At 45.9% G+C, this 20,712-nt stretch overlaps 1 protein-coding gene across 3 annotated transcripts in view; it reads right to left on the bottom strand.

Annotated features, from left to right (window-relative positions):
- The window catches only part of LOC132827680 (caskin-2-like), a 277,191-nt gene extending 256,765 nt beyond the window's left edge, over nt 1-20,426 (bottom strand). Inside the window, exons 1-2 of one of the 3 annotated variants that reach the window (XM_060844329.1) lie at nt 20,163-20,426; nt 18,603-19,174 (exon numbers count right to left, since the gene is read on the bottom strand). In XM_060844329.1, the coding sequence (XP_060700312.1) occupies nt 18,603-18,696 (94 nt within the window). In that variant the 5' untranslated portion in view covers nt 18,697-19,174; nt 20,163-20,426. Of the gene's footprint in view, nt 1-18,602; nt 19,284-20,162 lie in introns of those variants that run through there. The other 2 variants (XM_060844327.1, XM_060844328.1) reach the window with 2 other exon arrangements.
- Between the last annotated feature and the right edge of the window lie 286 nt (nt 20,427-20,712).

Below are 20,712 nucleotides of genomic sequence, written 5' to 3'. Positions count from 1 at the left end.
TGGGAACCCTCCAACCACAGGGTATGAATTCAGATTTCTCCAGTTTCCTCATTTCCCCTCCCCCCACCTTGTCTCAGTCGGTTCCCTCAACTCAGCACCGCCTTCCTAACCTGCAATCCTCTTCCTGACCTCTCCGCCCCCACCCCAATCCGGCCTATCACCCTCACCTTGACCTCCTTCCACCTATCCCACCTCCATCGCCCCTCCCCCTAGTCCCTCCTCCCTACCTTTTATCTTAGCCTGCTTGGCTACTCTCTCTTATTCCTGATGAAGGGCTTATGCTCGAAACGTCGAATTCTCTATTCCTGAGATGCTGCCTGGCCTGCTGTGGTTTGACCAGCAACACATTTGCAGCTTTATTTACTTGTGCTCAGCACACTGGCTGTGGCCAGCCAGCTCAGAGTCAGTCCCTGAACAGAGGACATTCTAAATCCCCTGTGTGTATATGTCAGCCAGGGTTCCCTGGCTGACTCAGGTTAACAACCCAAATCAAGGATCTCACAGTCAATAAGGCCTACCTGGTTCCAACTGCTACAAGGGGGAATTTAGACTCTACATTGTTTGGCAAGCAATGAGATTACGGATGATCTGTGGCCAAACTTTGTTTACTTGCCTTTGACCAATGTCCCTCAATACCACGAGGAAAACAAAATAATCAATAGTTTTAAAATTAACAATTGTGTGTGTGTGTGTGTGTGTGTGTGTGTGTGTGTGTGTGTGTGTGTGTGTGTGTGAGAGAGAGAGTATGTGTAAGTTTTTCCTTAGAGTCACTCCAGAAGGATGCGGTTATAATTATTACAATTCTGTCTTTACTCTTACACTGTCCAACATTCAGTTCCTTCGATTGACCACAATTTCACCCTAACTTGTGGAAAGCCTTGAATAAAATTGCCCCTGAAATGTAGCAATTCCAGAGAATATGGGATTTAATATTCAGTCTGTGTCTGTACTGGTCTCACTCACCTATCACTTTTTGAACGTTTTTTTCCAATATTAATCCATTTTTACATCAAAAGGGATTGTGAATTCTGCACCCTTCGTGGTTTCTGCTTTGAGGTTCCTCTCCTAACAACCATCTAAATGAAGAAAGATTTGCATTTAAATAGTACTTTTCATGATTGCAGGGCATTAAAAAGTGTTTTATTTTTAATTCACTGGTGGGATGCAGGTAATCCTGGCTGGGCCAGCCTTCATTGACCATCCCTAATTGCCCTCTGAGATGGTGGGGTGAGCTGTTTTCTTGAACTGCTGCAGTCCACATGCTGTAGGTAGATCCACATGCTGTAGGTAGATCCACAATGCTCTTAGAGAGTGATTCCAGGATTTTGATCCAGTGACAGTGAAGGAACGGCGATATGTTTCCAAGTTGAGCTGGTGAATGACTTGGAGGGGAACTTGCAGAGTATGGTTTCTATGTATCTGCTGCATTTTATCCTTCTAGCTAATGAGGTAACTTTGACACTCTTGTCATGCATGAAACTTAGAGACCAAAATTGTGCAGAGTAAGATCCCACAAGTGGCAATGAGATAAATAACCAGACATCACATTTCTTAATAAGACAATAAGATACAGAAGCAGGAGATAGCTAGGTAGCCCACTGAGCCTGCTCAATCATTGATAAGACCATAGCCGATCTAGTAATCCTTAGCTCCACTTTCCTGTTTTCCCCCCAGTACCTTTGATTTCCTTACTGATTGAAAATCTATTTGCCTCAGCCTCAGTGCAGCATGGTGGCTCAGTGGTTAGCATTGCTGCTTCACAGCTAGAGACCTGGGTTCAAACCATCTTCTTGCGACTGTCTGTGTGGAGTTTGCACAGTCTCCCCGTATCTGGGAGATTTTCTCTGGGTGCTCCGGTTTCCTCCCACAATCCAAAGGCGTGCAGGTGAGGTGGACTGGCCATGCTAAACTGTTCACAGTGTGCAAAGACGTGCAGGCTAGATGGGTCACAGAATACTGAAAGGCCTGGACAGAGCGAACGTTGGGAAGATGTTTCCAATAGAAGGAGAGACCAGGACCAGAGGGCACAGCCTTAGGGTAAAGGGAAGACCCTTCGGAACGGAAGTAAGGAGAAACTTCTTCCAGTGAATCTGTGGAATTTACTGCCACAGAAAGGTGGGGAGGCCTGGTCACTGAGTGTACAGTACAGTTTCGATTACCCAAACATCAATTATCCAAACATCAATTATCCGAATTTTGGAATGTCCAGCCAAGATCTCAAGGTCCCGTAAAAACAGCATTAGGCAACTCAGCATTCAGTTGTCAGTTACACGGCATTATGGCCTGCATTGCAGGATAACAGAGTCATGTTCCATAACCGGCTCTCAAATTACCGCTTGTTTACGATCAGATGGGTTAGCCTAACAAAATACTCCCCACCCATCTCGTTGGATAATCGAGGTATTACTGTATTTAGGACAGAGATAGATATGCTTTGGATTGTTAGGGGTTTAAGGGTTGCAGGGAGAAGGCCGGAGAATTGGGTTGAGAAACTTATCAGCTATAATTGAATGAGCCAAATGACCTAATTTCTGTTTCAATGTCTTGTGTCCTTATGGATTAGCAGTGGGAATGCAGGGATGTAGGGACAGGGTAAGGTGTGGGGGTGTGGGTCTGGGTGGGATGCTCTTTGGAGGGTTGCTATGGACTTTATGGACTAAATGGTCTGTTTCCATACTGCAGGGATTCTATGATTTTACATACTTTAGGAACCATCCTCAGTCCTCTGTGGCAGAGAACTCCATTGATTCCCAAACCTTGGAGGGTAAGGAATTTCTCATTCTGGTCTTAAATGGGCAACCCCTTACTCTGAGATGATCCTCTCTGGTCCTTGTTTCTCCTTTTGTAGGAGAGTCTATGTCTCCACAGCTACCTTGCCAACTCCCTGAATAATTCCATAAATCTCAATGAGGCATGTTGGCTAAGGAATAAATACTAACTCAGTTCATAGGAGAGAACTTTCCAGTTTTGTGTCAAAATTCACCAAGCAGTTACAAGTTGCTGATAACCTTAATGCAAGTTCTGGACTAAGTGTCTTACATTTAATGATCTGCAAGTAAACATCAAGATCGAGAAGCCATTCTTCAGCCTGTTTTGCTGGTCAGCAATTATTAACAACACTGTGCTTCAGGAAGAGAAACCTGACTGAACCTGTATCCAGTATTTGGCAAGTCAGTAACCAGAGGATGCAGGTTCAAGATCATTGGTTAAAGAGGGGAAGATGGGAAGTTTGTTTTTAAAAACAGCACGAGTTGCAAACAGTTGAGAATGCGTGGTCAGAGAATATTAACTTTCCCAAAGGGAACCGAATACATCAGTCAAAAATTTGGGATGTTGCTGGGTTTGGAGGGTTCAAGTTACAGGGAGAGGCTGAATAGGCTGGGGCTGTTTTCCCTGGAGCGTCAGAGGTGGAGGGGTGACCTTATAGAAGTTTATAAAATCACAAGGGACATGGACAGGGTGAACAGACAAAGTCTTTTCCCTGGGATGGGGGAGTCCAAAACTAGAGTACATAGGTTTAGGGCGAAAGAGGCAAAGTATAAAAGAGATCTAAGGGACAATTTTTTTCAGGCAGAGAGTGGTACGTGTATGGAATGAGCTGCCAGAGGAAGCGGTGGAGGCTGGTACAATTGTAACATTTAAAAGGCGTTTGGATGGGTATATGAATAGGAAGGGTTTGGAGGGATATGGGCCAGGTGCTGGCAGGTGGGACTAGATTGGGTTGAGATATCTGGTCGGCATGGACGGGTTGGACCAAGGAGTCTGTTTCCGTGCTGTACATCTCTATGACTCTGTGAAGGGTTAAGAGCTGGGGCTGAGATGAATTGGAATTCTCTTTCAAACAGCAGCATGATGGGCCAAATAACCACCTTCTAGTCTGTAACGTACTTTGATTTTGGTGGGTAAAAGAAGATAAAAACCCAATTGAAATGGCCAATTTTCTCAGGGCCAAACTGGCTAGAGTGCTGACTTTTATTGAAAAAAAGCTTGGGTGGATAGGATCAGCAACACCTTGCTGTGCGCTCCTTGCCTTTCGCTCTAACACAAAGTGTCCCTGTCACCCCCAACCTGGATCGTTCACCTAGGCTGGTATTGCTATGCTGATACTGAAGTGTTCAGCTACCTCAGCTATCTCCTGCAACAGAATGTACTGACTGAGAAAGGGTAGGTATGGGCTCGGCATATTCGAGCCAGTCATTTGGGGCTATGCTAATGCTTCACGAGACACAAACCAAAATGAAATGCAGGTGTGCGTTCATACAGCAAGGGATGTGGTCTTCGGCAAGCTGCCATTCCTTCCCACCTCGTACAGTTCAGATCAACTTGTGTCCAGAATCTCTGGCCACACACTCCATCTGATGGTTTACAGCACTGGCCTTTATTTAGCCTTGAGAAAAAAGGTCATTTCAATCAGGTTTTATTTCCGATTACCTCACAGAATCAAAGTACTTTGCAGCTTGGAAGGTGGCGATTTGGCCCATCACATTACTGCTAGCTCTTATAAAGAGAATTCCAATTCACCTCATAACCCCAGCTATGAGCACTCATCTTTTATACCTTCTTTTGGACAAACATTTATTTAACTACTTTTGGGAAAGTAGCGATTGAACTTGCTCCTACTACACTCTCCCAGCTAGTCACAACTCACTCTGTATTAAAAACAATTTACCACCTTCCACACTGTAACCAGCTATCTTATACCTGTGTCCTCTGGTTACTGATGTGCCAAGTATTGGGTACGGATCCAGGGAGGTTTCTCCCCCATCCTGAAAGCATGCACAGAACATTTACATGGCAGAAGAAGGCCATTTAGCCCATCTTGCCTGCATCAGTTCTATTCCCTAGTGCCAATGTCCTGCCTCCCCCCCCCACCCCCCCCACAGTATAACCGCACATCTTTTCCATCCAAACCATTATCGACATTCTATTGAATGCCTCAATTGAACCTGCCTCCACCACAGTGCGTTCCAGACCCTAACCACTCGCTGTTTGAAAAGTTTTGTTTTAAAAACATTGTTTGCATATCTCTTCAAATCGATTCTCTTCTCTTTTATGGGCATTGTTACGAAGGTTCTCTAATTGCCCTCAGATACCTTATGACAGCATGCCCCCTTGGTGAGAGAGTCGGCTGTCTGACAGAAAAGCCAGGAGCTGAACTTTGTCCTTGTGTCATAGAGTCAAACAACATGGAAACAGACCCTTCGGCCCAACCAGTCTATGCCGACCATATTCCCAAACTAAACTAGTCCCACCTGCCTGTGCTTGGCCCATATCCCTGTAAACCTTCCCTAGTCATGAACTTATCCAAATGTCTTTTAAACATTGTAACTGTACCTGCATTCACCATTTCCTCAGGATATTCATTCCACTTACAGTTTCACTCTCTGTGTAAAATACATTGTGATTAGGGTGTCATTTTCTCCTTTCACCTTAAAAAAAAATACCTCTTAGTCTTGAACTCTCACAACCGAAAAGACCTTTGCTATTCATCTTATCTGTGTCCCTCATGATTTTACAAGGTCATCCCTCAACCTCCTACAATCCAGTGAAAGAAAATCCCAGCCTATCCAGTCTCTCCTCATAACCCTCCACTCCTGGCAACATCCTGGTAAATCTAATCTGAATCTTCTCCAGTTTAATAACATCCTTCCTCTAACAGGGTGACCACGACTGCGCATAGTACTTGGTTAATCAGGTTAGTAGCATTTATTTTCACTGAATTGCCCCTCTGCAGTTGCTACTGAGGGTGGACAGTGTGGTGCTGGAAAAGCACAGCAGGTCAGGCAGCATCCGAGGCGTAGTACAATCGATGTTTTGGGCATTATCCCTTTATCAGGAATTATGCGTGAAATGTCTATTCTTCCTCTCCTTAGATGCTGCCTGGCCTGCTGTTCTTTTCCAGCACCACACTCTCTACTCTGATCTCCAGCATCTGCAGTCCTCACTTTCTCTTACTTGCTACTTAGGGCAGAGTTGGAGTAACCTTCTGGCTACAGCTTGCTGCCCAAGGCCAATGTTATGGGTGGAGCAAAGGTGGACAGGGTGGGGGGGGGGTATTGTGGTGAGAGGGGTGGCTTAGGTCACATTCCTTAACCCGTGCCATCTCAATGCCACTCTGTCTCATTAGCAGGATAACATCCACAAGGCAATTTGCTCATTAATAAATCATGAGAAACATTCATCAACTTCAAACTACATCGAGTTGTCTTTAGTGAACTGACACTCGAGATTCTGTCGGCAAACATCACACTCAACAGCTCCAGCAGCACCTGCCGAAACATCAGTCGGCTTCAGAAAGCTGGTAACACAAACATGGGAAAAGTAAAGCTTTGGGAAGTAGATCAAATGCAGGTTAGCAATTGAGGTGCAGATCAAGCATGGTCTAACTGAATGATCAAATAAGCTGGAGACAGCTCTGCACTGCGTCCTACTCCCCTAGACGCCTGCAGAGCAACTAAAGCAGAACATAATCCTCAGACATTCACTTCAGCAGAAAGGAAAGAAAGACTCGAAGCTCCACAGCATCTTTCACAATCTTGAGACATTTCAGAACTCCTTACAGACAATGAAACGTAGCCACGACAACACGAAACCTAGCAGCCAGTTGGACATAGCCAGCTCTCCTCGCGAGGAGGACCAGATCAAATGTTGTTCCCTTCCAAACAGAGTCATGCAGGTTTAGGGATGAGTGGTGGCTAAGGTGTCAGAATGGGCTGTTCTACGCTTATCAAAGGAGGCCATAGGATCTTTCAGATCCACCTGAGATACAGGAAGTGATGTCCACTTAATGTCACATCAGGACATAACATCTCTGGTGGGGCGGGACTGAAGCGTGAGTCGACACCTAGTGCTCGATTCTCTGCACGTGGGCTTGAAGCCATAACCTTCTCACTCGGCATTTTCCTTCCCAACTGCCAACCTGAGAAGCCCGGTCTGTGGCACAGCCTAGCCATGTACAATGTAACACTAACCAGGAGACACTCCGGTCCAAACCCTTGATGCAGGTTGACTCAGCCGGTCTCAGTCAGGTGACATTTGGGCTATCATTTCACGAAGGAATCACCCCTGACCTCAGTAACGCGAGCCACAAAGGGTATCTCTGTGAACTGGAGGCTGGGCTGGCCTCAACTGCAATGGCCCTGAAGGTCAAATATCCTGCTGTCATATGCCTTTGAGATGGTCAATGCCAACTAGACAAGAGAGATCCCCACTGACCATTACTTCTTATAAAACTGAAGCCTAGGCACAGCCCAGATTGGGAAGGCACTGAGGGAAATATAGATTTTCGTCTTTTTTTGTTAAATATACTCTGCTCTCTCATGTTTGGAGAATCATGTTCTTCTTGAAGAAATGCCTCCCAACTTTGAAAAGAGCACCAAACTGCACAGATCCTCCTTATTCCTTCAGGACAAGGTACTGTTGTTATCAGAATCAAATAAAAATATGAGGAATAGGCTGTACGGTGAACCTGCTTTGTGATGCAATAAGTAGCTCATGTATTACTGTGGTGTGAACTTTCACTTCAACTGAAACACTTCAACATTTTGCCAATGCACCCCTGTGTTCACCCCTCAAGTTATTCCCACTCTCTGGAGCAGATCAGTCCCCAACGGCACTTCACCCTCACAATTCGCTTCTGTCTGACAGACACCAAGCTCAGAAAGACAGAATCTACAAATAGATTTTTTTCAGGTTTTCTTTCCCCTGCTGTTACTTGAATGCCACGGTACCCAGTGATGGAGTGGTTATATCACTGTGCTCCTTAAAAGAGTTGGTGAAATTCTTGGTTTGGAAAGGTATGAGAAAGCAGTCAGCTTAGACCCCATTCTTAAAGAGCCTCTTACATCACCTCACTGAGACTTGAAGGTGCTCCACAGAATGGGCCTGTGAATAGTTTTACAAAATGTCAAGATGTAACAAGGAGCTTTTAACAAGTCACGTAAAATAGAAAATATTAGGGGCGGCACGGTGGCTCAGTGGTTAGCACTGCTAACCTGGGTTCAACTCCACCCTCAGCCAATTGTCTGTGTGGTGTCTGCACATTCTCCCAGCGTCTGCGTGGGCTTTCTCCTACAGCCTAAAGATATGGTGGGGTTAGGTGGATTGGCCGTGCTAAATTACCCCTAGCACCCAGGGATGTGTAAGTTAGGTGGGTTAGCCATGGGAAATACAGAGTTCCTGGGATAGGGTAGGGGGATGGGTTTGGTGGGATGCTCTTTGGAGGGTCAGTGTGGACTTGATGGGCCAAATGGCCTGCTTCCATACTGTGGACATTCTATAATATGATTCTATGCTAACAACTTATGCATCAGGAACTAATACATTGTGGAGATGACAGTGAATGAGTAGGGAAGGAAGTCCTACACTGTCAATATGGATTTAGAATCCGGTATTGGGAGCAGTTTAGAGAAGCCTCACTGGAGCAAGTGGCTATTCTTTTAGCTTGGGCCACACTCAAAGTTTAGGAAAGTGAGAGTTGGCATTCTCAAAAGGCACAAGGTCCAGGGTGGGGCTGGGCAGGCTGGGAACTGTCTTGGTTGAATCTAAAACTGGTGGAACAATTACAAAATAAGGAGGAGTCTCTGACTGAAGACAGATGAGGAAGAAATTCCTCTCAAAAGGTCATTAGCCAACAGCCATGGTCTTATTCCCTGACGGAGCTGGCTTGAGGAACCTAAAAATGTTCTTACCCGTGCTCCCATGCCTTATGTAAAGCTGTATTCATCCGACAGTGCAGCAAGTGATCTTTTCCATTGCAGCTCCAACATTGCAATGGTTTCCTTTCAACAAAGAGGCCAATTAAATCTGACAGAACTGGAAGGAAGAGCGGTGTGGCAGGGACCTCTGAAACCTGGGCCTCACTCAAACATTCTTCCAAAGGAACACCCCATGACATAATGGGACAGATGAGCAAATCCATCTGTGCTTTCTTCTCGTGCTCACAAGTAAAAGGCCAGCCAAAGCAGAGGCTGCCAGGGCCCAACAGCTGAACAGAGATCACATTGAATGCCTTCAGTGGTGACAAGAGCTCTCTTTCCTGGCACACAGATATCCCTCTGTCTGGCCAGGGGAGAAGAAACACATACCTGATTCAAGCAGGAAAGTGACATAACAATTAATTTGCCCGTTTAAATCGAATGATTCCAAAACACAGGGACCACGATTCTTCATAAAAATAAGACTCACATCAAGCTCCCCATTCCCTCCAATGGCTTGTCTTTCACCACAGCTCAGTCTATTCCTTTCTTTTCACCCTCCAAGTTTCTACTTCCCTTTGATAGTTAGGAGTGAGCATTTTCACAAGATGGCAACTTATACACTAAGAAGTCCAAAGGATGTGAAGGCTAGGTGGGTTAGCCATGCTAAATTGCCCACAGTGTCCAGGGATATGCAGGCTGGATGGGTTAGCCATGGGAAATGTAGGGTTAGAGGGATGGGTGTGTGTGGGATGCTGTTCAGAGAATCAGTGTGGACTCAGCGGGCTGAATGGCCTGATTACACACTATAGGGATTCTATGACTCTGTAAGCAAAAATAGTCTGTTGAGGAGATGACAGGCAACAGGCAGAATGCTAACACTGTCGGTATGGACATTGGCATACCGCATTAGGAGTTGCTTTGCAGGCAACGTATTAACCTCTCCTCTCCAGCAAGTCAGCTTGAGATACTTAGTAAAGATAACTAAGGTCCTTCCAATCTATTCAAACTGTGCCTGGGGTAATGTGCTCCTTCAAGCCCTAACCACACAGCCAGCTCATTCCAGGAGGCACACTGATGGAAGGAGTGCTCCAATCGTTCCAGGCCTCAAATCGCCAACCACAGTCTTGCAACAGTCACCCCACCCCGTCCACATACTGGTGATCCTAGAACCCATCTCACTGGCAACCAATGCATGTGTTTATCAGAACAGAGCTCCACGGAATATTTATTTGTTTGAGATGGTCGGTGATCGTCGGCAGAGTTCGAGGTCAGGTGAGCTCAGAGCTTGTGGCTGGATCAGTTATTTCACAAGGGTTACCTCCTCTTGTGTGACTGGAGCTTAAGCATCTCCCTGCCTTACAGATCACCACACACCAGGGTCTGAGGGAAGTGGTCAGGCTGTGCCAAAGTTAGTGAGATGTGAGGAGAAGGGATTAGGGTGAAGCGCCCAGTTTTCCTTCTCCAGCTGTCATGTGGCATAATAGCTCGGCCCAGGAATTCACACTCTCTCCAGGACGCCGGTCTCTTGCTCTGGCATGGAGGTCTCTTTCCAGCGTGGAGGTCTTCTTCATCTTTGGCTTCCAGGTGTTCCAGCAGCCTGCTAGGCTGTCTTGGCTCAGTGTGGCGTTCTTCAGCAGAGCTTTCTGCCCTCGCAGTCTAGTGGCCCAGCAAGACGGTCTCCTCCCGGAATGGCGGTCTTGTCTAGGCTGCACCTTCAGGGTATTCTATCATTCCTAAACTGGCTTTCACGAGGCCCAGGAGCCATTACCGGAACTGTGATGAATTTTGCCTTAATTTTACTGTCTTATTACTATGTATGACTTCTGTCATTGATGCAGGTGCCACAGTAGGGTGGCTTACAAAAGACTTCACTGTACTTTTCATGTAAAATTACAAGTGACAATAAATTTCTATTCTATTCCTTTCTTGTTTCACTATCCTATGTTCTAACAGGTAGTTCTAAGGACAGTCACTTATTCAGAGACCACAACTCCATAGTTATTGGCTTGCAGATAGAGGGGAACAACCTGTTAGCATCTACCTCATCAAGCCCTCCAGGAATTTGATGTGTGTTTCAGTTAGATCACTTCACATTCATCTCAACTCCAGGGAATATTGGTCTTCTCAATATCTCCTCATGAGACAGACCCCATCATCCCAGGAATCAGTCCAGTGAACCTTCGTTTCACAAATAAACCCTTCCCTGAGTACGGAGACCAAAAACTGTGCACAATACTCCAGTTGTGGTCGCACCAAGACTCTACACAAACTACACAGACTTACTTATATTTCAAACCCTTTGTAATAAGAGTTAAAATACTATTTACTTTACTAATTGGTTGGTGCAACTGCATGTTAACTTGCAGTGATAAGTGCCTGAGAACACTCCGATGTAACCGAATACCTACTTTTTCCAGTTTCTCACCCTTTAAAAATGTGTCCATGTTGTGCGTTTATATGAAGAAATGGAATATTGACCTTTATTTCACAGGAAATGGAATATAAAACTAGGGAGGTTTTCCTGAATTTGTCCAAGGCACTAGTCAGACCATCACTGGAATACTGTGAACAGTTTCATTCCTCTTACCTAAGGAAAGATACACTAACACAGGAGGCAGTCCACAGAAGTTCCAATAGCCTGATATAAGGCATGGAGGGACTGCCTCATCAGGACAGGTTGAGTATCTAGGGCCTGTACTCATTGGACTTTAGAAGAACGAGAGGTGACCTTATTGAAATGTATAAGATTCTTAGAGGAGTTGACAGGGTAGATTTGGAAAGGTTGTTGCCCATGTGGGAGAGTCCAGGACCATTATCTCAGAATAAGAGGCTGCATATTTAAATCAGAAATTAAAAAAGACTTTTTTCTCTCAGAGGACTGTAAATCTATGGAATTATTTACCACAGAGGGCCTTTAAGGCTGGGTCATCAAGTATAATTAAATCAGTAAGGGAATCGAGGATATGTGGAAAAGGAAAGGAAGTGGAGTAAAGAATTAATAGAGCAGTGAATGGTGCAGCCACCTCGATGGGCTGAATGGACTACTTCTCCTCTTATATTTTATTATCTTTACACGTGCGCATGACTGAGTGTATGGCACATGAGTGTGAGACTGTGTGCGCGCGCGTGTGTGTGTCTGTGTGTGTGTGAGGGTGTGTGTTACTGTCCACCAGGAGCAGACATGATAAGATTTAACTGGAGTGCCCCCCCCCTCACAGCCTGGGCGTCACAGCAGAAAGGCAGTCAGTGCCTGTGGAGGGTCACACCAGGGAATGGCAGCACCAACAGCAGGAGATAGAAAGTTGCCAGGCACAACACAGTGAGCCAAGTAGGAAACACGAATAGCAACTGGAAGAGAACACAAGTGGCAAGGTACAGACCGAGACCAGCCCCAGGCTCGAAACTGCCAATCCTAATGAGCCTCGTCAGATGAGAAGTGTCTGGAAGGCTTGTGATTGCTGTGGTCTGCATATTAGCAGCTTGTGCTCTCAGTATTAATTAGTCAGGCACAGCAGGGGCTGGAATGGAAACTCAAGAGACATTTCATTCTTGGCCAGTTGGAAAGAATTTGAAGCAGAAAGTGCCTTATTCTAACCATCCAAATACTGGGGCATTTTGTGAAACAGGTGTTACGGCTATGTTTATGAATGTGAATTTCTTAATTCACATTCCACACGGAATAATTTATTTTGAAGCAGCTAGTGGATAAGAACATACATTTTTTCCCCCGCAATTAAAGAATGCTGCAGGGATTGCAAACCATGGCCAAAAGGAGCGCATGCACACCCAAAACTCAAAAAACTAATAAGTCACACCAAACCCCATTGGCTCTTTGCAACAAAGTACTAACCATATTCAACCATCGTATGCTTCCAATACACAAAATAGTGCCCAACATCGGATGTGATTCTGTGACTGAACATCTTCTCAACAATCATGTGTCCATGAAGAATCATGCTCTCAGCCAACTCAGGATTGTCAGTTGGGCTGGCAGTGCAGGTACTTGTTTGTCCAGGTAGTTACTCATTACAAGAGCCCTGTTATTTGCAGACAGAAAGAACTTATGTGCTTCTTTCAACTCAACAAAACAGGCAACAGCCATTTTCTGGTTAATTTCTCTGTATAATTCACTGACCAGAGTCAATCTACCCATTTTGAAATTTAAATAAATCTTGACAGTTAACTGTCAGTCTTCATTATCTGGCGTATTCTCTTTTGCAATGCCTCTACCAGTCTGAGTCCACCTTCCAACCAATCAGCACTCACTTCTCAGGGTACGAATGTGGTTTTATTTTGGTGCTCCAAGTCCTGATGACAGCAAGATGAAAAGCTTCAACAAAATGTACCTTTTCTCATCAATACTTATAGTCTGTATTACCAAACTAATTCTGGAGTTAGTTATCAGGTTGCTGTCAGTTTAACGTACTAGTGAGAGAAAAGGATGTTAGAGATAGGATGGATTGAACTCAGACGGATTTGAGACTAACACAGGATGGATAAGTCCAGTTGATGACCCCGAAAAGCCATGTCCGTAAGATCAGATCAATGAACATTATGGTTACTGCAGCTCACTAAGCAGGGTTTCTGACACCAAGATCCACATTTTGAATTATACAACAAAAGAGGATTTTCATAGGGAAATGTTGCGAACCTATAATTTAGCACAAACATCAGTTTCTACATTTCCCTACTGAATCTTTTCCTTGTCCAGGAACCAACTTCCCACTGGGGAACAACACAGCTTTTCCTATTTTGTATTTTAATAGCCTACCACCAAATTATCCAATCATCCAAAAGAACTGTGCTTTTGTTTTAAAGGGGATGGTCAGAAGAAAGAGAGGGGACTAAATAAAAATGGAGTCGGAGGGGTATATAAAACACACCAGCCCTTGCAGTGCCCACTTCTTTCTAACGACTTTGAGGGTGTTGGAGGACACAAAGTGATCAGAACCTTTGCTCCTTGTTTGTTTGTTTTTCGATATCACACATAATTGAATGGTTTTCCCCCTCCACTAAATCATCAGTGTAACTTTCCATCTTTACCCACCATCACTATTCAACCATGGTCCCAATCAATAACTAATTGTCCTATAAAGCCTGCCAGGGGGCAGTGCAAAAGCACCAAATATGTGGGAGAGGGAGCAGATTAAATCAAAGGGAAATTGGAGAGGGAAACATAAAACACTTCAACCCCTGTAGAAGTGCACTCTTGGCGTTTTCCATCAATCGAATCTAGTGATGACTTGATTTTGGATTCCAGATTTTGTCAAATTCAAATTCCCACATCTGCCATGGTCAGTCTTGGAACCCGAGTTCAAATCTATCACATGGATTTCTGTAATACTAATTCAGGGTCAATGCCATTGCCTCCCTATAGAGAACCACACCACAGGATTATCACACATAACTGAGTGACTTTCCCCATCACCAAAATCACCGTGACACTTTTTATTTTACTTTTTCACGTTAACTACCGCTAGTAATCACCCATGCGGCCAATCAAACATTTACCTGCAAATCCTATTCTTGGTAATGCCTACCCTCAAAAGTGAGAGAGTGGTAGGGAGAGGAGGAAGGGGTTAATTTAAAATGGAGTCAGAAGGGGGAAGCAAAGCACTGTATCCCTGTTGGTGCCCAACTCTCTTTAAAGGAGAGCCATACTCTTAAATAAACCATCTGATGAGTATAACCATCTCTCAAACTCTGGGACTATTCTGTTTGACCCTTAAAAGGATCTTCATTTCTACCTCTGGCATCCAAAATACTTAGCTATGGAAAATATGAATCAAAATTACTTTCAGTTCAAAATCTGTGGATATGGAGAGCGGAAGGTAATCTGATACAAGACACGTCTCCCATTGTGACTTCATTACTCAATGACTTTCTGCTCACCACATTCATGGATAGTTTTTCTGTTGCATCATGTCCTTTCTAACAAGCACTCTTGGCATTCAGGTTAGCATCAACCAAGACGGAGCTGACGGTGAGATCATGTTCCCTAGCCAGAGTAGGAGGGACACAGAAGCAGCAGCTGCAGTTACTGTTATTTAAAGCTAACAGTCAGAGAGAAAACAGCAAGCTGCAGTCACCTGGGCAGGCTAATATCACTCAACAGGAAGGTGTACCTGCATCCAGTGGGCCCACCTGGTAGCATTTCTCTATCCAAATCAAAGGTGAGAGATCAGGAAGAGGGAGTTGGGTGACAGCATCGAAGGCTGATGCTTAACACCACAGTCTCAACGATGCCAACTCCAGCCTTGTGACACTCCCTCACTGATGCATTGGAACATCTGTCCAGTGTATGGACAGAAATCTCCAGTGTGAGATTTGAACTCACATAACCCAGGCTGATGCCAAGGTCTCTAGAATGCAGTAACCCTGAAGAGAGAGTGCTGACCGAGTTACATAACTGACACACTGCAAGCCAGATGCCAAAAAACTGACAACTTGACATCCGAAATCACCACAAGGTAAAGGCCCCTCTCTCAAGCACAGGAAGCGCCTCCTGCTGGATATCCACAGTCACTCAAGCTGGTTTCTGCATTGAAAGCAGAAGGGCAGAGGGGATTGGACAGGACAAGGAAAGAGCAGGATGCTGGCTATCCCAAATTGTCTGATGTCTGTATGGCTTTTCATACTTGGAGCTGGCCAGGTTTGAAGAGTGGAGATACCTGAACAAAACTCACAAAGGAAACAGACAAGGACATTTGAAAACAGGAAATACTATAAGTGTTTGGCTAGCCAAATATCTTCCAAAATGAACAGGCAAGGTTTTGGTAGGGATTTACACCCCATCATTGATGCCTGAATTGGGTCCTGTGCGCACTACTTGGGGAATGGGGAGGAGCAGGCTGATTTTCCTGTTCAAATTGGATGGCCTGGGAATAAGGAATTAAGGAAAATCAGGCAGTGCATGCTACCGAGAGAGAGAGAGAGAGAGATAGAGACAGAGACAGAGACAGAGAGAGAGACAGAGACAGAGACAGAGACAGAGACAGAGACAGAGACAGAGACAGAGACAGAGAGAGAGAGAGTGAGAGAGAGAGTGAGATTGGGAAGGGAACTGGTCCCATTTCAATCTTGTATTGATCAATGTGGCCAAAGATGGAATCTGGCCTAAAAAATAAAACATCTCTGACAATCTATCAAGCTTTCACTCTCTTAACAGAGCAACACTGATATTCTACATCACAATGCTGAGTTGGTAGCACTGTTGTGGTTTTGACTTGCAGTCTGGAACGAACAAACTAACACGCACACACAAAATCTAGATAACAATTTGACATTGGGTGGCTCAGTAGTTAGCACTCCTGTCTGGGTTTGATTCCACCTTCAGGTGATTGTGTGGAGTTTGTAAGTTCTGCCTGTGTCTGCATGGGTTTCCTCTGGGTGCCCCATTTACCTCTCAGTCCAATGATGTTCAGGTTAGTGGATTGGCCAGGCTTAATTGCCCATAGTGTCTAGGGATGTGCAGGCCAGGTGGGTTAGCCATGGGAATTGCAGACATGTAGGGTAGGGGTGTGGGTCTGGGTGGGATGCTCTTCAGAGTCAATGGGCCAAATGGCCTGCTTCTACAATGAACTGAGGAAATTTCAATTTACCATCTCATCCCAATGCAGCACTCCTTCATTGCTGCATCCAGAGTGTCATTCTGGATTATACACTGTATTCTAGAGCTCCTACTGATTCACAGATGAGAGCACTGACAGACCAAGTTACCATGGTTTACACAGGAGAAGTGACAGGTTTGTATTCCAGGGAGTCTTTAATAATTTAACACCAGAATCTTGACATCTGGGATTGTTACAGGTTTATAAGCTCTTCAGTCTTTAATTCAGGGAGTGTCTCCAGGGGGATATCCACTGTGAGTTATTACTCCAGCTGTTTGTCTGTTGAAAACTGTCCAGACACATAGGGCTTGGAGTATGTAAATGTAAACTGTTCCACCACAGCTGCACTGAATGTGACATGGCCTCCCCACATTACATCAGAAACCACATTTACAAATTTGGCAATAATGCAATTTGGATTGGGCAAGATGTTAGATAAAAGGTAAGGTTTTTTGGAGTTGCATTTAGGGGATTAGCTGAAAAAGTGCTATTTGGAAGTCATTCACCCTCACCTAAAGGTTTTTTTTAAATAAAAATAAACTGGCGCCAACAGGAAATTCACACTTGGAAATAAATGCCACTTTTCTATCAGTGATATCACAGCTGGGTTTTATGTGTTCACCTTCTGTCCAGCAATCCTCGACTGAAACTGATTGACCACAAGCAACAGCTCAAGAAATTTATGAACAACTCACAATGATGGAGCAACTCCATCAACAATAAATAAAATGGAGGTGCTTCACAGAATTAATAAGGAACAAGCAAACCCATATCCTGCCTAAAGAGGAGCAGTGATCCAAAGATGGGATGTGGAGGTGCCAGTGTTGGACTGGGATGGACAATGTTGGAAGTCACATGACACCAGGTTACAGTCCAACAAGTTTATTCAGAATCACAAACTTTTGGAGCACTTGCTGCCTGGTCAGGTTAAAAGCAGTGCTCCGAAAACTTGAGATTTCCAATAAACCTGGTGGACTATAAAACTTGGTATCACGTGACTTCTGATTTTGATCAAAAGTTAAATCATAGGGAGGTGGGTGCTCAGTGAGAGTGTTGAATCTACTGCAGATCAGTTCAATACTGAGCTGACAGTGGACCTTTCCATTCTTCAGAATAGGCATCAGTTCAATCTTCAATTTCTCATTCTCGTTTCAAAATCCCTCAGTGGTCTCCACTCTCCCAATTCCTGGAGTCTTTTCCAATCCAAAAATGCCCTGAAATCTCTGACTAATGAACAAATTGCCCCAATTTTTCATTGCACAACCATGGCTGGCCTTGTTTTAGTTTTCACCCCTGAAAAACTTTCAGATTCTTTCCATAAACTCCACTACCTGTCTCACTCATTAAGATTGTACCTGATTTATTTTTTAAAAGCCCCATTTACCAAACCTTTGGTCACCTGTCCTAATAGATTTGCAGCTTGTCATGGTTCCTTGTCTGATAATTGCTCTCACGGAGCAACTTGGAGAAATGTCTGCTCGTGTACAGGCGCGGCATGAATGCAGGTTGTTGTTGTAATTTCCGGTTTGTTGTGTCTCCTGGATCTTAGGCCGCTCCCATCAGCTAGTGCCAACTTTGAGGTGAATCTCCCAGTGAGAGCTCACTGATTCCTCCGTTCTCTTCACTGTTTAAGCCCGACAGACTAATCCTGTTCCTCCTGGGGGTAAACCACTCGGCTCCCCGAGTAGTAACTCACCCCTAGTTCGGGACTCACATCTTCCTCAAACTGGCATATGGCCAGGTCACTTTCACCCCTTTTTTGTGGGGGGGTGGAAATCTGACAACAAAGGAGCCACTGTTAGACAGGTTTGGGAACTTCGCGATACCCCTTTTTGAAAGGGAAGACTCATCAAGACTGGGGGCGGGACATTATTTGAAGTTTGCACATTAACTGGATCTACCGCCTGTTGTATGCCCGACATTCAGTTTCAGATACAATGCATTAGAATGCAACAGGCGGCTACCACAATCAGTCCAGGCGATTCGGTCCATATCCACCTGCCTACCCATCCTATCCACTGACCCTCTCCGGGATTGCCTGGCAAGTTTCCCCACTCTACCGCCGTGCAGCCCTGCAATTAAGCCGAGTGCACACCCTAGCAAACCACACACACACAGTCACAACTTTATATTAAAAAGCAGCCTCCGGCTCTCCCCAATTCACTAAAGGTACCGAGTACAAAAGCACATTCTCCAAAATCGCCCGCAATCAACATTAAAAAAATAAAAATACTTCAGAAAGCTTCAAAGAGTGGCGCTTGCAAACGCTGAGAGAAGGTATCAGGTTACTCACTGCTTTTTGTAGCCTTGATCTTGGCCAGTAACTTCTGTGTCGAGGACACATCGCCGTTTTTTACAGCTTGGACCAGCTCCTGTTCTCTGCCCATATTTAAATCCTACGTCGATGTTACAATTCAGCCATGGGAAACCGCTCAGGACCTGTATCACTCCTTCATTCTCGTTATATTGTTTCACCCAGCCAGAATTATTACAGTATCAGTACTGTCTTTTCCTGGGCAGGGAGCTGGGAGGATAAGAGATTCCCAGGCAACTGGGTACATTCGCAAAGTTCCTTCAAAGTGAAACGGATTAATTTTATTTCCAGTCAGTTTCCCCGCTTCCCGGTCAGTCCCAGGTCAATCGCAGATGTTTGAACGCTGGCTCTGTGTTGATCAAATATTGCTCCCTGTGCCAGTGTCTGACTCGCTGCTCCTCTCTCGGAGTTCGCTTCCCGAGCAAGTGTTTAACCCATCCTCTCCTGGTCTAGCAGACCTCAGGCCACAGCACCATCTGGGGAATCAAGACACCGGGAAGTTGAGAACCAGGCTGGTGGGCTGAGGACAAAACTCCTTGTCCCTCTTAGACCTGATCGAGACAAATGTCAAATCAGGGGCTGTCCCGGCAGCAATTACTGTCGCCAGTATAAACAGCCCGGTGACCTAGCTGCTGTTTATCACAGAACTTGGTTAAAGAAGGAAATCAAGGAGCTGCTGTTGGAGATCACAGTGTCAGCGCCTCAACATCAACTCCAACAGCAAGGGGCAGCTTCAGTGTATATACACAGACACAGACACAGACAGCTCCCATCACACACACACACACACACTCCCCTCCTCGACTGGACAGCTACCCCCAGGGGCACCTTTCCTGCACCCCTTCACTGAACTCCCCATTCCCCAGGAGCACCTTCACTCTATTCCCCACCCTCACCCCCCCAGGGACACCTTCACTGTATTCACACACCCCCTCCCAGGTACCTTCACTGCATTCACACTCCCCCCCCCCCCCGTACCTTCACTGCATTCAACTCCCTCCCCCCCCCACTGTATTCCTCACCCCCCCAGGGGCACCTTCACTGTATTCCTCACCCCCCAGGGGCACCTTCACTGTATTCCCCTTCCCTTCTCCCCCCCCCTCCCGAGGAACCTTCACTGTATCCCCCACCCCCCAGGCATCTTCATTGTATTTCCCCCTCACCCACCTGACCCAGGTGCTGCCCCCTTGCTGTTGTGTTCCTGAGCAAATAACAACTTCCCTGAGTTCCAGAGGAACATCCCAATTCCGAACCTGCCCCCGCCCCTTTTTCCCTCCTCCCACCTGAGGGAAGGGACCAGGAGGAGTGCCGCCGGGGGGGGGAGAAAGGTGAGTCAGCCCCTGCCAGGGGGAGGAGGGGGGGTCGGGACTGTGGAGCAAGGGGGGGGGGGTGGAGGTGTTCAGGAATTCACTGGGTGGGAGTTAAAACAGCAACAAAGGGTGTGTGTGTGTGTGTGGGTGGTGGATGGGGAAGGTGCCTGCGGAATGCAGAGGGGGTCGGGGGAAGTCAGGCGCACGGTAGAGTCCCGAACAAACTCACCCGAGAGCCGGCAGCGGTGGGATCCGGAGCCCGGGTTCACAGCCACATATCCACAGACAGAGACAGAGAATAGGAACAAAATCTCCAGGCGGGCGGAACAAACCCGAGCCAGCCAACTTTCACCGTCCGGCTACCAGCAAAATCTCTCTCCCAGGAGGGTCACATCCTTCTGGGGGGGAGGGTTTCCCTATCACCCTTTCACCTCCAGAGAGCTCCCTCTTCCCCCAATCCCAGGGATCAATCCCAGTTTCACTCCAAACTCTCTCCCACACTGTCACCTGGATAGGCGGAATTCCCACCTCCACCCCCGGGCACCATTGGAGAGCAATCCCCACTCCCTCCCATTGCATTGGGTATAGCTCCTGTCACTCACACAGCCACTCCATTTAAAGAGCCAAGCGTTCTCGCCCAGCAAGCTGCATTTTTCTAACTTCAGCAATTTGAGTGCATTTGCCCCCCAAAGCCTCCCTGCAAAGGGGGAAAAGACAGCTGCACGAGGGAGAGACAGCCAGCGCTTTGGATGGGGAAGATGGGCGCAAAGAAGGTCACC

This window comes from Hemiscyllium ocellatum, chromosome 25 (genome assembly GCF_020745735.1).
Source record: "Hemiscyllium ocellatum isolate sHemOce1 chromosome 25, sHemOce1.pat.X.cur, whole genome shotgun sequence".
Lineage (NCBI taxonomy): Eukaryota > Metazoa > Chordata > Chondrichthyes > Orectolobiformes > Hemiscylliidae > Hemiscyllium > Hemiscyllium ocellatum.
This window is presented reverse-complemented; position numbering and strand designations above follow the sequence as displayed.